The 17,801-nt window shown below is 41.3% G+C and overlaps 1 protein-coding gene across 3 annotated transcripts in view; it reads left to right on the top strand.

The window, feature by feature from the left end:
* Positions 1–17,801, top strand: part of CAPN3 (calpain 3) — a 196,813-nt gene that overhangs the window by 142,264 nt on the left and 36,748 nt on the right. For 2 of the 3 annotated variants that reach the window (XM_068254016.1, XM_068254015.1), the window contains 4 exons: positions 6,901–6,999; positions 10,667–10,741; positions 12,965–13,022; positions 17,480–17,503. In XM_068254016.1, the coding sequence (XP_068110117.1) occupies positions 6,901–6,999; positions 10,667–10,741; positions 12,965–13,022; positions 17,480–17,503 (256 nt within the window). The remainder of the gene's footprint in view (positions 1–6,900; positions 7,000–10,666; positions 10,742–12,964; positions 13,023–17,479; positions 17,504–17,801) is intronic. The other variant, XM_068254017.1, reaches the window with a different exon arrangement.

Here is a 17,801-nt window from a genome sequence, read left to right as displayed (position 1 = left end):
AGACAGACAGACAGATAATCTACTGCTATATGACTATACACTAAACTCAGAGTTCAGTGAACCTGCCTTGTGTAAAGACTCCATGACTGAACGCTGAACTTCAGGACACATTTTTATTTTGGATAGTGTGGGGAGGGTTTTGAACTTATTTTATATTTTTCTGCAGTCTATTTACTCACCTTTTTAGAATTTCTCCGCTTACTCAGGGGCGTAACAATAGGGGGTGCAGCGGTAGCGACCGCATCGGGGCCCTTGGGCCAGAGGGGCCCCAAAGGGCCCTCCCTCAACTACAGTATTAGCTCTCTATTGGTCCTGTGCTCATAATAATCACTTCTATATATACATTGAGTAGTGGTAAACATTAACAAGCTCTTCTCCATCCCCTTCTTGCACCTCTGACACTGTAGTTGCCATTGTCAGGTTTTGGTGCGCCGTATCAATTGTTATGTATAGAGTGCCTGGGGGCCCCCATTGTAAAACTTGCATCGGGGCCCACAGCTCCTTAGCTACGCCACTGCGCTTACTGTCTTGATAGGCAAATCAGGGTACATTTCTGTCATGGTTTTAGCGCTGTAGTTGAATTCCTTTCTCTAAAGTCATAGAGGTCCTACAGAATGGGACAAAGTGACAGGCGTACTAAAGGCAGAAACTAATGTGCAAAGTGACAGGTGCACTATAAGGCAAAGAGCACTACACCAAATAATACGGTATTAGATATAGCAGTTCGGGATGGTCAGAAAATTTCAGTGGAATATTGACTTCCAAGTTTCTGATCTCGAATCAGCTTTCTGTGGAAATCGAAATTCTATGGAAATGCCACTTTGTTTGCCGGACCTCAGAAATGTTCTGACATTTTTGACCAATCACAAGAATCAGATACTTCTGAGTTATTCCCAGTCTTGTGATTGGCTTAAAATGTCCATGGTATGCTGATTTCCATGGCAAACCTCTTCTCTGATTGGTCCAATACTACCGAGTTATTGTGAATTCCGAGTTTTGTGATTAGCCTATCGGAAATTTTAGGCCAATCACAGGACTTGGAAATACTCGGTAGATAAGACCAATCAGAGAAGAGGTTTACCATGGAATTCTGAATGCCACAGAAATTTTAAGCCAATCACAAGACTTAGAAAAACTCAGTAGTATCCGAGTCTTGTGACTGGTGTGAAATTTCTGCGGTATTCCGATTTCTGTGGCAAACTTTTGCATTCTCTCATTGGTCCAATTCCTTAGACTTGGAAGTATTTAGCCAATCAGAGAACTTGGTAGTGTATCAAGGATGTCCCCGTAATAGTGGACGTCTGCAAAATATAGCAGATTTTGCAAAACAACCCTTTTTTAAATTAAATAACTTTATTAACGAAAATGCCAAAAAAGTTTGAAAATCCACGGAATTGGGAATCGCGACTTGCAGAAAATTGGAAATTGTCAACCATCCCTAATAACAGCCGATAATAAATCAGACTGATAGAACAGTGCTTTCAGTTCAGTGGTATAATTGCAACTCAAGGGTCCTCCAAGACCTAGGCGCATCTAAACAGTGGCACATTTACTAACTCAATGGATATTAGTTAATATGGCAATTTAGATTCACATACCAGGTACCCACACAACTTGGACACAGAGAAAGCCTAAGGGTGGAGGAGCATAAGAGGAGAATTCACAGAATAAGGACTGCTTGGGCCCAGGGCTGGATTTCTGGAAAGGCCACAAAGGCCCAGACCTTGGGCAGCTGGATATGGAAATTGGGTATCTGCTTATGGAAGACAAGGCTGAAAATGGTACAAATGGGGAGTAACATGTGGAAGGGGGAGCTATTGCCCATGAAACAAAAGGGACTGCTGTAAATGGGTGTTACTCATGGGGAGGTTGCTGCACATGTAATGGGAGCCACAAGAAGGTTGGCCTGGGGCAGAGAAAGAATAAATCCAGCCTTGCTTGGGCCCCTCTGCTCCAGGACCCCATAGTAGTTGCTATGACCATTGCTATGCCTCTGCCTCAGTGTTAGCTGACCTGAGAATAAAATGGAAGAAAACAAAAACAAATGATTGCTATTCGTTTACACTGAATTCCTATTTCTTATTGTTCTGTACTTTGCTGCATGATCTGTAAAGTTATGTGCAGTGACTGCATGTTCTGGGTGACATTATTATGATGACAGCTTATGGAGTTTATTGGATGTGAACTTATTTTCCTGCAGTGAGAGGTGGGTATGGTTCACTTGCATGACCTCTTGTCCAGCAATGGTAACCCTATCAGTGTTGTTCTGTGTTTTGCATGGTAATATTTAGAGTGAGGTGTGACGGCATGAACAGTATGCATCTTCCCGCATGAATTTACATTTCTGTGTGTAAATTTGTACTGTAGGATAATAATTTATGTACTCCTAAGTACAATTTGTATAAACCTTAAAATTCACCTGAATCGTATTAATTGCATATTAACAAGCTGAAAGATTGCATATTAAGCAGCCTTATCATCTTGTCTGCTGCTTTTCTGTTTTAAACTTAGTGCCCTTGAAAACGGAGTCCTCAAAGTCACATTAAAATCCAATTCGGATCCAATCTTGCGTGCATGAAAGAGGAGTCCAAAAAAAATGGGCGCCTATTTTTGTCACTAAATTATCGTTAAGATCTACCGATATCCTTTGTTTTAAAAGTGTAAATAGTGTAAATTCTCGTAATAAAATATTGTTATATATTAACATATTTTACTACAACTTAAGCTAACCCTACTCAACTTAACAACTTAACCTAACCCTACTCTCACACAGAACCCTCCCATCCTGACGTTCAACCCACAAAACTCCCCTTCCTGACACATAACCCTAAAACCACCCTTCTTGATGCCTAACCCGAAAACCCCCCTTCCTGATGCCTAACCCTAAAACCCCCCCTCCTGACACCTAACCCCAAAACCACCCTTCCTGACACCTAACCCAAAAAAACCCCTTCCTGACGCCTAACCCTAAAACCCCCTTCTTGACGTCTAACCCTAAAACCCTCTTCTTGACGTCTAACTCTAAAACCCCCTTCTTGACGTTTAACCCTAAAACCCCCTGCTTGACGTCTAACCCTAAAACCCCCCTTCTTGACGTCTAACCCTAAAACCTCCTGCTTGACGTCTAACCCTAAAACCTGCTTACTGACGCCCTTAACCCTATAACCCGCTTACTGACGCCCTTAACCCTATAACCCCCACTCCCTGATGCATAACACTAAACCCCCCCTTCCTGATGCCTAGCCCTAACCTTCCCCTTCCTAATGCTTAACCCTAAAACCCACCTTCTTGATGCCTAACCCTAAAACTCCCCTTCCTAATCTTATAATAATGCAAACAATATATTTCAAAATAACTTTCACAATCATTTCTAAATACTAAACATTAAAAAAATGTAAAAAAAAAAAATAACATTCTAATTTTTAAAATGATAACAACAATTGAAAAACTATAACATTGTAATTTTCGAAACAATAATTATGGCATGCCCAGTTTTCTGCTTTGGGCGCCTTATAGCCAATATTTGCATTAGTGCCTATGGGGCGCCCAAATTGTCTATTAGCTGCGGGCACCCAAATTTCATGCTCCGCCAATCATAGAGCTGTAGATTGGTGTACAGCACTGTGGTGGTAAAAGGCAATCATAGCTGATGTTCCATTATTGGAAACTTTAGCCACTTAAAGAAAGTGATGAGGCTCAGTGGTACCCTGTCTAAAAATCAGGCAAAGAACCGCAGAGGGAACTTTGCATAAAGTCTTACCTCTGGTTTCAATAATTACAGGTACATTTTAAAAGACAGATAAACTGCCCCCCATACTTTAGGGTAATGCATTTGCATTGTTGAATTTGCCTATTCTAACAGATAAAGGGCAGGTGCATTGCCCTGTTTAGTATTATCAAAATATGCAGCAACATATACCATCGCAGAGCACTATGAAGCCAGTATACTTCCATCCCATTTAGATGGCGGCCTCCATATCGCCCTGTCATTTTAGGTTCTCTTAAAGGACAACTGTAACAAGAGGGATATGGAGGCTGCCATGTGCCATATTTATTTCCTTTTAAACAATACCAGTTGCGTGGCAATCTTGCTGATCTTCTGTATCTAATACTTTTAGCTATAGACCCTGAACAAGCATGCAGCAGATCAGGTGTTTCTGATATTATTGATCAGATTAGCTGTATGCTTGTTTCTGGTGTAATTCAGACACCACTGCAGCTAAATAGACCAGCAGGGCTGCCAGGCAACTGGTATTGTTTAAAAGGAAGTAAATATGGCAGCCTCCATATCCTTCTTGTTACAGTTGTCCTTTATAGTGGACTGCAGCAGACTGAAGCCTTTTACACATGGAAAGCTGAAGACAGTGTTGGATGCTTGCTGGTCTTCATTGAGTCATATCTCTTTGCAGCCGTGCTCAGTCACAGCATGATGCCTTATTTTGCTGAAGCTGCACTGCCCATAAAACTTTAACACATGTGAGGATACGAATGCTGCCATTCACCTGCATTAATAGATGCCAGGTCAGCAGCCGGAAGGCTGAACTACAGGACAAGCAAGAGTTTAGCCTTCCGTGTGAAAGAGGCCTTTTTTTCTTTTCATACCACCGCTAATTTTGTTTATATAGCACTGCAGGCATTCTGCTGGCGGTGCTATGAAAACATTTGGGAGTGCATTAGTCACACATTAGCTGTGTTGGACATTTTCTGGTGTGTGCAGAGCTACTCCCGGGTTTACTGGGACTGTGAAATGCAGCTGCAGATTTCCTTTGCAGAGGCTTCTCTGTGGAAATTCTGTTACTGAAATACAGATATGTTGGCACCCTGTTAATAAACATTGGGAATCTCTCCTGAACTAGGAAACACTGGAAAACATAAGTGATCTAGCAAAACTAGACCTTTTTTTGAATGTCTGCTATTAAGGTGTGTACACACATCCAATTTGGTATTGTCAATGATTGGGCAATTTTACCACTTCTACATAGCATGAGGGCCAACATTTTGTGAATGCTATGAACAGATTGTAAAGGTAAGCTGTCATATCACATGGAAGAAGTTAAAACTGGCCAATCACTGATTCCTGTACGCTACTAGATCTGCTATTAACTCTCACCTGGGTCAGGCCTATTATATACTGAGGATTACCGAAAGGCAATAAGTTAGATTTTCTTTGCATTGGCAAACCCACGGCAAGAACTAATATTTAATACATACAGAATGGCCAGGATTTATTAAAGAAAGATTCTTACCGAGGGTGCCGCATATACAGTATCTGATATTGCTTGACCTCTAATTTACTAACCTGACAGTAACCCCATACTCTGATATTACCCAAGAGAGGGTTGAAAACTTTTACTGTCAACTTGCAGGCTTTTATAAAATCTTGATTGGTCAGATCGCCTGTGTTCTCCAGAGGTCTCCTCAGTTCTCTCACCTTATTTTAATCAACCTCATGTTGTATTTGTTTGGTTTAACCTAAAGTGGGCCCAAATTAAAGATACAAGATTTCAAAAATAAAATCTATTTTCTAACTTATATTAATAAATAGCAGCCTTTTTTCAGCTGCATGATGACAAATATAAAGTATTTTACATTTATTGGAGGAACCCCTCCCTTCCTTTCATATTTCCGGGACAGAATCCGGCAGACTGGTGGAGGAGATAAAAAACAAAAACAAAACACAGGCTGCTACTGATGATGTCACAGGGGAGGTGATCTCAGATTGTTTGAGATTTCACATAGACAACGCCCCTGTGAGGGAGGGTAGCTGATGACAAACACACCCATGATCTAAAACCTCCTACTAAGCTCAGAGGTAATGGCTGCCACCTGTATAACCCTAGTTATGAAAAGAGAAGGGTGAAAAGCATGCACTGAAATGCTCATAGCCTTGAAGGAGTGTTTATTTATCTTTGTATGTGTCAGAGTGGTGCAACTAAATATTTTAAATTAAAAAAATGTTTGGTTTGGGTCCGCTTTAAAAAGCATTGTAAATACTAGCATAAAATAATCATGAAGTTTACAAGTAATTTACAAGCAATTACAATTTCACATGTAATCTTGATTTTGCGTAATCTTCACAGGTTACATGAAATTAAGTTCACGGAATTCACTAAAAGTATTTTGAACATATTTTCGCATAGCTGAGCATACATAGAAAAATACTGCCAACAAATGCACTGATAAATAAATTAAATTCAGAAAGATGAGTATTTTGTGTTATTACGAGTTTTCGCAAAAGTCTGAAATTACACATTTGTATTTTGCATCCGAATTTTGCTGCAAAATGACTTTGCAAAATTTGAGCTCATCACTATCAGTGCGCTGCATATAAATACATGCAGAACATGCAGAATGAATGTAAACTGTATGCAGCCTGGAATTCAGCCAATCAGAGGCACTTCCTGGTTGGCTCACTTCCAAGCTAGTTATTTGCATCTCATTGTCCATCTGAATCCTGGATGGACATTTCAGCCAACCATAAATAAAATCCTTATTGACATATACTGTACATGTTAAAATGTGAAAATCTGAGATTAGCGATTTCACTCCTGATATAATAGAGTTTAAAATGTACTGAATTTACTAGTTTCAAATATTACTGTATTATATAAAAAAAAAAAAAAAAAAAAAAAAGAAATGAAAGAAAAAATATTATGTAATAGAAGTCACAATTTTCCTTACAATAATCAAAATATCCATGCATAAGACCTTTTATATAAAGAAAAGCTAATAACTAATAAGAGGTGTTTTGGAACACTGTCCACTATGGATCCAGCATGCAGCACACTGTTCTTGCATGAGTAGTGTAACCGGTAGACTAGCTGCAGGCACAGTACACTCTTCCAATGAGTAACCAGTCCCTATCTTTCCCTGTCACCCCTCCCCTCCTTCCCATTCCAGCCAATCATCTTTGTATCGGACAGATCAAACAGCAATAAGGAGTTGAGTGTGGATGAAGTGTCTGAGGAAGAGAAGAAAAAAAAGGAAGCCGAGCAAAAAGTGAGGCTGTGCCTTCCATCATTGTGATAATGTGCCATTGCTGGGCAAGACTGTAGTGACAAGTCTGTAGCGATGAGAGTGTGAGATGTGGTCTTTTTGGGTATGGAGTGTTAAAGTTCATCTGTTATTAGGAGGCTACGGAGGCTGCCACGCCCACTTAGAACTCTTTTGAAAACATGTTAGTTCTCTGGCTGTAACGCTTATTCTCTGGCTATAGTATTTACTCTATATGCAGTAACTAATCTAAAGAAAATATATTGACTTACAAGTTTCATGGAAATATATCTACTGTATAAATATTATAGACAGATGGTCAGCATTACAGCCTGGAAAGTACAGTTTTAAAGAGGTCAAGATGACTGGCATGGCCCTGTTATGGACAATTGTAGTTAAAGTGACTCTGAAGCACAAGAGAGCACACTGAGCATATATTGATATACAGTGCCGCCCATAATTATTCATACCTCTGGCAAATTTTGACTTAAAATCACTTTTATTCAACCAGCAAGTAATATTTTGATAGGAAAAGACATACCGTAGTAGGTGTCTCCCAAAAGATAATAAGACGATGTACAAGAGGCATTATTGTGGTGAAAAAAATCTCAGCTTTTATTTACATTTGAGCAAAAAGTGTCCAGTCCAAAATTATTCATACCCTTCTCAATAATCAACTACAAATGATCAAGAGGAGCATTTACAAAGGCCAAGCGAGAAGAGGCATCCTCCTTGGTCTGCATCCGTGGAACCCAGCAGTGTGCAGTGTCTGTGGGATTGTCTGCCTTGAGACATTGCCAGCAGAGCCCAGATTCACCAGGATGGCCTTGGTGCTGATCCTTGAATTCTTTATCACCTCTCTCACTATCCTCCTGGGCAGCACACGTGCCACTTTTGGCTTCCGACCACGTCCTCTGAGATTTTCCACAGTGCAGAACATCTCGTATTTTTTAATAATACTTTGCACTGTAGCTACTGGAACTTGAAAACATTTATAAATGGCCTTGTAGCACTTTCCTGACTTGTGAGCAGCCACGATGCGCAGCTGCAGGTCCTCACTGAGTCTTAGCCATGACTTTCCACAAACCAACTGCACAGAGCAGCTGTTTTCCACCTGTTGAGTTGATTAAAGCAGCTGTTTCCAATTAATCAGGGTAATTAGGATGCTTTAGAACAGCTTGGGCTATTTGGAATGGTATAGGATTTTCCCACAAACTATGACAGTTTGTGAAGGGTATGAATAATTTTGTACTGGACACTTTTTGCTCAAATGTAAATAGAAGCTGAGAAATGTTTTTTTCCCCACAATAATGCCTCTTGTACATCTTCTTATTATCTTTTGGGAGACACCTATGTCATTTCCTGTAAAAAAAATGACTTGCTGGTTGAATAAAAGTGACTTTAAGTCAAAATTTGCCAGGGGTATGAATAATTATGGGCAGCACTGTATCTGGGAAACGTCCCATGTGTTTCACCTTGCAAGCATCCATATTGGTCATTTAATGAGATGGATGACATTTGTGACCAACTGGGAAGCCGAGGAGCTCCGCTCACTTTACTCTCAGTTCCTCTTATATCTCCACTAATGTCTGGAACTGGTGAAAGCTTAGACATGCAGCTTTACCATCAGGGCCCATATGCAATTCACTTTTTCTCCTGAGTTTTCACCTAGATTATATATTTAAACTTGTCAATAAAATGTCTTTTAAGCCCCCAGCAAGCAAGAAAATACTTAAAATAATGTTGATAGTACTTTTTCACCAACTTTTTGGTACTTTTGTAGATGAAAAGTGCTGGAAAGTTATTTGAAATTGAAGATGAAAAAAATATCACCTAGGAGAAAACTCAGGAGAAAAAGTGAATTACAAATGGCACCAGGTATCTCCTGATTATCACCCTATATTTAATGTACATTGAAAAAGTTTACTTTGGGGTCACTATAAGGTATTCAAAAACATTAGATGGCAAATGGAAAATTATATCACCAAGCAGTTCCACCCACTTGCAGCACACCATCATACACCGAGTATATGAGAACAGGGATGGGTCACTGCAACCACCACTCAAAGTCCAATAGAGACAGGAATCAAGCAAGACGCTTTTTAGTTGATAAGGATTCCGCTACACCAATCGTAGATAAAAGTCTGATTTTTATTGCAGCATATATGGACATACAGAATTTAAGCTTATGTGTATCTTTAATCATAGCTATAGCTTTTGTACTGGCAGATGATGTCTGTGTTGAATGTTCTTTTCCAAGAATTCCGAAGCCAGTACAAAATATACCAAGTCTCCCAAAATGCTCTAGGGTGAGAATTCTGCAAATATTATCAGCCTAGGCTAAGTTTAAGATGGAGTGAGCTCCTCTCACCCAGCTCACTCCATCTTCCAGCGCATGCCTTCAGGAGTAAGATTCCGGTCAATCGCTACCAAAACCTCTAGACACAGGAACAGTTTTTTTCCTCAAGCGGTAGCCATACTTAATGCTGAACCACGTTAGAGCTGCTAGGACTGAAAGTAATCAGCACAGAACTAAACATGAACAATTCTCACATTGCTTACTGCCACTATACTTATAATGTCCTTAACTTGTAATATTCACACTGTCTGTCCTTGTATTGTTTTTGTTTGTGTTTGTTAAGCAACTGCCAAGACAAATTCCTTGTAGGTGCAAACTTACTTGGCGAAAATAAATAAATTGATTCTGATTCTGATATATAGCTATAGGAAGTGTTTCTGATGCCTAAACCAAATGACCGTAGACGGTAAAAGTGGGTATCCAGAATAATTTACTACATTCTACTATATGTCATTACAGTGCCTTGTTAATGACTATTTATTTTGTACAGTGGAAGAGACCAGCTGAGCTGTGGAGTAAAGGTGGCAAAATGTCAAAATTTTCACTATGGTGATCCTTTATGCTTTAGAAACCAGTTAAGTCTCATCAGGTTAGGGTAGATAGCAGGGGCATAACTATCTGATGAGACATCACTAGGCCCCCCTGCAAAACTTTGGAAGGGGCCCCCTAAAACCCCCAAATCCCCCACCCCTGCTTTCTGCACAGGTAAACTGAGAACCAATGTTATACAATTGATAGTACACACTTGAATTTGTTTTCCCCATGCAGATATAGGTTCTGCAGACTCCTCCAGCATCACTACAGTACACAGCACGTGGGGAGGGGATGGAGGGGCAGGACGTTGTATACAAGAGCCTGCTGCACACTGAATAGGGACTGTCAAAAAATCATACAATGTTTTGTAGACAAAGATTTGTAATCAATGGCTGATCAGATGCAGTCATTAGAACAATTGTGCAGAGAGCAGAAAGTGGTTTTCTTTCCATTTCCTTAGTTGTCAGTCTCTCAAGAGAGGAAAAAGAAACCTCTCCCACATGGGCCCCGCTGCGACTTCTGGGCCCCCTTTGGCTGCATCGCTTGCAGGGTCTATTGTTAGGCCCCTGGTAGATAGAATAGTATAATACTCCTCATTGCTATATGCTGTACTTCTTACTTTTCAATTGAATGCAGCTGTAGTCTGTTCAATCAGAAGTCTTGGTTTTAATTTAATTGCAAATAAATAATAGTGCTTTTTTGGCAGATAGTTATTTTCTCTGAAATGGTAATAAAATATAGAGGTATAACTGTAATTGTCTTGTATTTTTTGTTTTTTAGACTTCTGGAAACTCTGACAAAGAGACTGAAGAGGAGAAGCAATTCCGAAATATCTTCCAGCAGATTGCAGGCGATGTAAGTAAAATAGTGACAGCTGCTGTATGTTTACTTCTCTTAGCTTTCATCAGTGTAGGGTGTTTGGCTAGAGAACAAGTACACATAGATCGGCTTATTTGGGTGCTAAAAATCATCAAGGAGGGGAGTGACTGAAATCAAGGTTCAATGAGTCCTGCAAACCCTCTAACCTATCTCTCTATCCCCATTCTGACCCTACTTTCACCCCAACAACCCCAAGGTGAACATAAACCTAAAAGTGGCACTAGAACGTAAACTGTAAATTACATATGTATACATATATATTATTTATGTACATTTGTTTCAGAGTAAAATGCACTGAAAATGACTTTATGAAAACAAATGTGCACCTTATACACATTTAATATAATAATATAATCTGAACATTTGTATAGCGCTTTTCTCCTGTTGGACTCAAAGCGCTCAAGAGCTGCAGCCACTGGGATGCGCTCAGGAGGCCACCCTGCAGTGTTAGGGAGTCTTGCCTTGAACTCCTTACAGAATAGGTACTGAGCCTAGCCAGGATTCAAACCCTGGTCGCCCATGTCAAAGGCAGTGTCCTTAACCAGTACACTATCCAGCCACATATACACATGTACAGTATTTAAAATGCAGTTTTTATCATAGTGCCCATTCAACTACTTACTCCTGACATGACATTAGCCATAAAGTAGTGCTTAACTCGGCTTGATTTTTCCTGCAAAATGCACAACATTAACCTTTCACAACCCCAATCCCCCCCCCCCCCCCCCCCAATACAGTTTCAAATGGCTGTGATGATCAGAGCAGGTATCTGTTTGTTTTTGGTGTGGATTTGGATGAAAAGGTCCTGGATAGTGTCAGTTATTGCTCGTTAGCAACAACACTATTGTGCAAATTCTTTTGGGATCCGTGTATTGGGAGAAGGATGGGCCTTGCATGCCACTCCTCCAAGTCCTGGCCTGAATCTGGCAGAGAGAGGGTTAACTGACTCACCTGCATTATTTGCATAAGAGGCTGCATCTCTCAGTATGCAGTGGGCTGTATGTGGAGCAAGGAGCTCCTGAAAGGCTATGCAGCCGAGAGGGCTGCCAGGCTTGTGGCAGCAGGGAAGCTGCTGATGCTGAAGTGCTGGAGGGAGTTGGACTCCAGTACTTGTAATCCAGGAGAAGCCTGGAAAAGGTGAATGGCCCAGGACTGCCATTAGGCCCATGGCAGGGTGTCACTGAAGAGCCGGAGTGGCTGTTGAGAGTACACAGGGATGGTATGCAGAAACCCTGAAGGTAACCCGAGGTCAGGGTTGGCACAAAAGCACAGAAGCAGAGTGCTCTGCCTACAGTGTGATTGCTGAATACCCCGTGGACATTGTGTTGACTGACAAATAAAGCTCTATTGTTTTATTTTACCCTAAAGACTCACTGGCTGGTATGTCGTGACCCTTCTGTGCTTTGATCTCCACTGCCAACATAAGCAAAACATCTCAACTTCCCCCAGAATACCACAGGGCACAGAAACAGCTGGTAGTAGAATATCAGAAAATGCACAGATATTGTACTACTTACTGTAATTCATATAATGAAATATCAGTGATATTTGCCAAATGACAATATTTGACTATAACCTAACCTCACCCTACTATTACACAGAAACAAACCCCCCCCCCCCCCAAGTGGTGTATAACTTTAACCCTCCCCCTTGGTGGTGCCTAAATTTAACTATCCCCTGGTGGTGCCTAACCTTAACCCCCCTCCCCGTATGCACCTAACCTTAACCCCGCCGCCCATGGGCACCTAAACTTAACAACCCCTGGTGGGCAGCTAACCCTGTGGCCACCTAACCTTAAAACCTTAATCCCTGGCATCAACATGGCACCCACTATGCCAATATTTTAGCAGGTGCCCAAATTAGCTCATGCTTCTTTTAGTTGATCTCCAGACATCTTGATTGGATAAGAAATGACCTTTCCTAATTTCTGTTCAATCGCTAAAACAATCATCCATTGAGAGAGCCTAATTTTTTTATAAACTTTGCTTACATTTAGTGTTTTTGCTAAATCTAACATTTAATCTATGACAAAGATTAAAATTAACTTTTTTTTTTGTAAATAACATTGTTTCGCTGTCAAAGTGGTTTTCAATTTAATTAACAAAGTGGAAAGTCCACTTAATGATGAAAACAGTAGCCATTAACTGACCAGAATACCCTTAGAAAATCGGTTTATTTGATTTTCCATTTTTTTCTTAGGACATGGAAATCAGTGCAGATGAACTGCAAAACGTTCTAAACAAAGTAATAAATAAACGTAAGTATTTATGTCACTCATTTCTTATTTTAGTATTTTTGTAGCTGCTAGTGATCTCTATACACACCTTAAAGTACACCTGTCACTAGTGCAAAAACATTCTAAATCAAGTAGCAGAGTGCGTACAGAGATGCCAGTGCCAAGGATGACATCACAATATCACTAACAAGATGGCAGCACCCATACTGGCAAAAAAGAAAGAAAGAAAAAAGAGTTGTGATTGTGGTTACTTTACAAAGTTTTCTTATGAATTACCTTGCTAGATGTTTTATCTATTTTCATCCTAATCTACATGAAACTTTTTAAACACCCAACAACAAACATTTACGAAAAAGGAGACAAAAATCTAAAAACAAACTTAATCAGAAAAGGGGGGAGGGGAACAAAAAGTGATTGTATATGTAAGGCAAGAAATAAGTACAGAAAGATAATTCATGAGATAAGTTCTATGAATCAACCTCATAATGTGGTAAGAATTCTTGGGCCCATATGCAATTCACTTTTTCTCCTAAGTTTTCTCCTAGGAGATAGGCCTCGATTCATCATTGTCTTTGAGATAACTTTTTCCAGTTTGTTAAATTACCGAATTCGAAGTGTAGCGATTTCTAGTTGTATTCATCAAGGTTTTTCGGCATTCGGTGTGAATTCGATAACAATTCGGTAAACATTCGGTAACGTGTCAATATTTCCATTTTACAGCGGTAATTTAACACAAGGCCATAAGATTCCCATGGAATTGTGAGTAAAATGCAGTCCTTTGAACACTACGTAGCAACATTCTGAATAGGGCTTAACACCTGGGCCAGGATTCTGGAAGTGGCTTGGGACAATCCCACAATTTGATAGGAGCCTTTTCTAAAAAATTATAATGCAGCTAGCAAAATTAGTTAACCCTGGCACTGCCTGTGTTCTCTTACAAGATGATTCAAGAGAAATGCAGATGTCGTGTTATAGCAAATAAATCTATTCTCTTACAAATTTATATGGTTGCAGACCTTATTCTTGCCCTTCTGCGCCTTTGAATCACTCTCAGCTGATACATAACCACTTCAAATGGCTCCACCTTCTCTGTCAGCAATGATCTGACAGGAATAACGACAGAGCAGTGAAGGAGATAACTAATCCTAAATGTAACGCTAAACCACGCCCACTTTCTTTTTCATGAATTGCACTTTCTTCCATTTTAGCGAATCGTTAACGAATGTTCGCTAACAGCTGTAGATAACTTTGATGAATCCTGAAATGAAGTTAACAAATTCGGTATTTTACCAAACTGTTGTTAACAAATTTGCTAAGTGTTGATGAATCGAGGCCATAGTTTTTCAACTTCTTTTTAAAATAACTTTTCAGCACTTTGTAATTAAAAAAATACTAAAAAGTACACCAAAAAGTAGTATCAAGATTATTTTGAGTACTTCCTCGGTTGCTGGTGGTTTAAAAAGCATTTTATTTACAAGGTGTGAAAATATCACCTAGGATAAAAATTAGCAGACACAGGGCCTCGATTCATCAAGACTTATCAAATTGGTTAACGACAGTTCGGTAAAATACCGAATTCGTTAAGTTGATTTCAGGATTCATCAAATTTATCTACAGCTGTTAGCGAGCATTCGGTAATAATTCGGTAATCATTCAGTAATGATGCGTTAAAACGGAAGAAAGTGCAATTCATGAAAATGAAAGTGGGTGTGGTTTAGCGTTACATTTAGGATTATCTATCTCCTTCACTGCTCTGTCGTTATTCCTGTCAGATCATTGCTGACAGAGAAGTTGGAGCCATTTAAAGTGGTTAGGTATCAGCTGAGAGTGATTCAAAGGCACAGAAGGGCAAGAATATGGTCTAGAACAGGCATGGGCAAACTTGGCCCTCCAGCTGTTAAGGAACTACAAGTCCCACAATGCATTGCAGGAGTCTGACAGCCACAGTCATGACTCATAAAGGCAAATGCATTGTGGGACGTGTAGTTCTGTAACAGCTGGAGGGCCGAGTTTGCCCATGCCTGGTCTAGAACCATATCAATATGCAAGAGAATAGATTTATTTGCTATACCAGGACATCTGCATTTCTCTTGAATCATCTTGTAAGAGAACACAGGCAGTGCCAGGGTTAACTAATTTGCTAGCTGCACTACATTTTTTTTTAGAAAAGGCTCATATCAAATTGTGGGATTGTCCCAAGCCACTTCCAGAATCCTGGTCCAGGTGTTAAGCCCTATTCAGAATGTTGCTATGTAGTGTTCAAAGGACTGCATTTTACTAGTGTTGGGCGAACACCTGGATGTTCGGGTTCGGGCCGAACAGGCCGAACATGGGCCAGATGTTCGGCATGTTCGGCCCGAACGCCGAACTCAATGGAAGTCAATGGGACCCCCGAACATGCCCATTTTTGGGGCCCTATGGGGTCGCAGGCATAAGGGGGGAGCATGCCCCGATCGCGCGGGGGGGGGGTCGGAAATTCCCCCCACCATCTCCGCTAGCGCTCCCCCCTCTGCCCGCTTCCCCATAAAAAAAGTTTAAGGCAAGTTAAATAGTACTTGGTGGCTGGCCTGGCACTGGCAGTGGAGTGAGGAGGAGGAGGAGTCCGAGTAGCAGAGTGACGCGTTGAGGCCGGGCAGCGGGCGGTTCAGCGGTAGTACCCTTGTGGTACTTCCGCCCTTTCTCTGACCTCACGTCCTCTGCATACGAGGGTACGCGTCACGCGTACCCTCGTATGCGTCATCACGTAGAGGACATGAGGTCAGAGAAAGGGCGGAAGTACCACAAGGGTACTACCGCTGAACCGCCCGCTGCCCGGCCTCAACGCGTCACTCTGCTACTCGGACTCCTCCTCCTCCTCACTCCACTGCCAGTGCCAGGCCAGCCACCAAGTACTATTTAACTTGCCTTAAACTTTTTTTATGGGGAAGCGGGCAGAGGGGGGAGCGCTAGCGGAGGGGGTGGGGGGAATTTCCGACCCCCCCCCGCGATCGGGGCATGCTCCCCCCTTATGCCTGCGACCCCATAGGGGGGCCATATTGCGGCATGTTCGGGCGAACAGGGCCCTGTTCGGCCGAACAGGGGCCCTGTTCGGCGGCCATTCAGTAGTTCGGGGCGAACCCGAACTTAAAAGGCCGAACACCATCAGGTGTTCGGCCGAACTCGAACATCACCCGAACAGGGTGATGTTCTGCAGAACCCGAACAGTGGCGAACACTGTTCGCCCAACACTACATTTTACCCACAATTCCATGGGAATCTTAAGGCCTTGTGTTAAATTTAAAAAAAAATGGAAATATCGACACGTTACCGAATGGTTACCGAATTGTTATCAAATTCACACCGAATGCGGAAAAACCTTGATGAATACAACTAGAAATCGCTAAACTTCGAATTCGGTAATTTAACAAACTGGAAAAAGTTATCTCAAAGATAATGATGAATCGAGGCCACAGTTAACTGCATATGGGCCCATATCTCCTAAGTGCATGCTTCCTTTAAAGGGACCCTGAGCGCTAACTAAAAACGAAATCTGGACTTACTTGGGGCTTTCTCCAGCCCCCCATAGCCTGCGAGGTCCTCCAGCATCCTCTTCTCCCCTCTTCTGGTCCCGCTGGCAGCTTCAGTAAATGGGGACTCTCTGGTGTAGAGGGCAAACATGACATAAAAATGCTTCAAGAAAACTAAGATGATTTTAATAATTTACACTGGACTTGGATAAGGATGCTATGCAGAAAGCCACTGATGTGAGAAATCACACACAAGGCATTTTGTTGGTTCCATTTATGCTGCAGAAGTGGGCTCCTTTTTAACTTATCGCTATAACCTTTGACCATAAATAAATGGATGAGCCGAATGAAGGCATAGCTCTTCAGCAGATTTTCTGGACATCCTAGCTAACTTTGGAGAACGTTATAGACATGTCGTCAATGATGCAAACAGAGAATTATTAATGTTAAAAGATTAGCAGCAATGGGGAAGTGGAGGTATTCTTTCCAGCAAGGACACAAACAGAAAATTGCTCAACAGAGGTTGAATATGTTCTACACTACTAGAGGGAAGCAGCCTCTGCGATCACAGTGGGCCCTGAGCTGTAGGGGCCCCCCAACTACTAACCTTCCCTCCCTCTGATACGGGGGACTATACATCAGATCAGGTGTTTTTTGTGGCTACACTTGTGGGTGGTTGTGAAGATCATGATGGCCCCACTTGTTTTATGACCCTTGTAAGATGGGCCCCCAGGCTATGAAGGGCATCAAGGGGAGACCAGGGAAGGGGTGTGAGCATTGGGGGCAGGGGCCCCATCACAGTTTTGCTGGGGGCCCCATGATTTGTAGTTATGCCGATGCTCTAGTATGTAGGTAACAAAATACATTCCTAATGTGTGTGTGCATCTATGCACACATCTATCTCTCTATCTATCTACCGTCTCTCTCTCTCCCGCTCTCTCTCTTGCTCTCTATCTATCTGTCCTCATACAGGCGCCATGTCCTGCATATCAGAAGGTAAGGAGGGATAGCATTCCTTAATGTTTGAAACATCATCATTATTTATGGTCTGCTCACACTTTTCCATTATATGTAGGAATTATTTCTGCATTAAAATGCATTGCAAGTAGGATTCAAATTCATTTCAATATGGACAGTTCTTATGTTTGTGAGTTAAAGCACATCCACTTTTGTGTGATGATCAAAAAATTCTCCATTCAAATTTGCAATACATCTCAACATGCAGAACAACTTAAATCCTTTTGGGTGAAACTAGTGTATGAGCTTCGAATAGACACGTTGCATGGCTACAGCC

The sequence above is a fragment of the Hyperolius riggenbachi genome, chromosome 9 (assembly GCF_040937935.1).
Source record: "Hyperolius riggenbachi isolate aHypRig1 chromosome 9, aHypRig1.pri, whole genome shotgun sequence".
Lineage (NCBI taxonomy): Eukaryota > Metazoa > Chordata > Amphibia > Anura > Hyperoliidae > Hyperolius > Hyperolius riggenbachi.
This window is presented reverse-complemented; position numbering and strand designations above follow the sequence as displayed.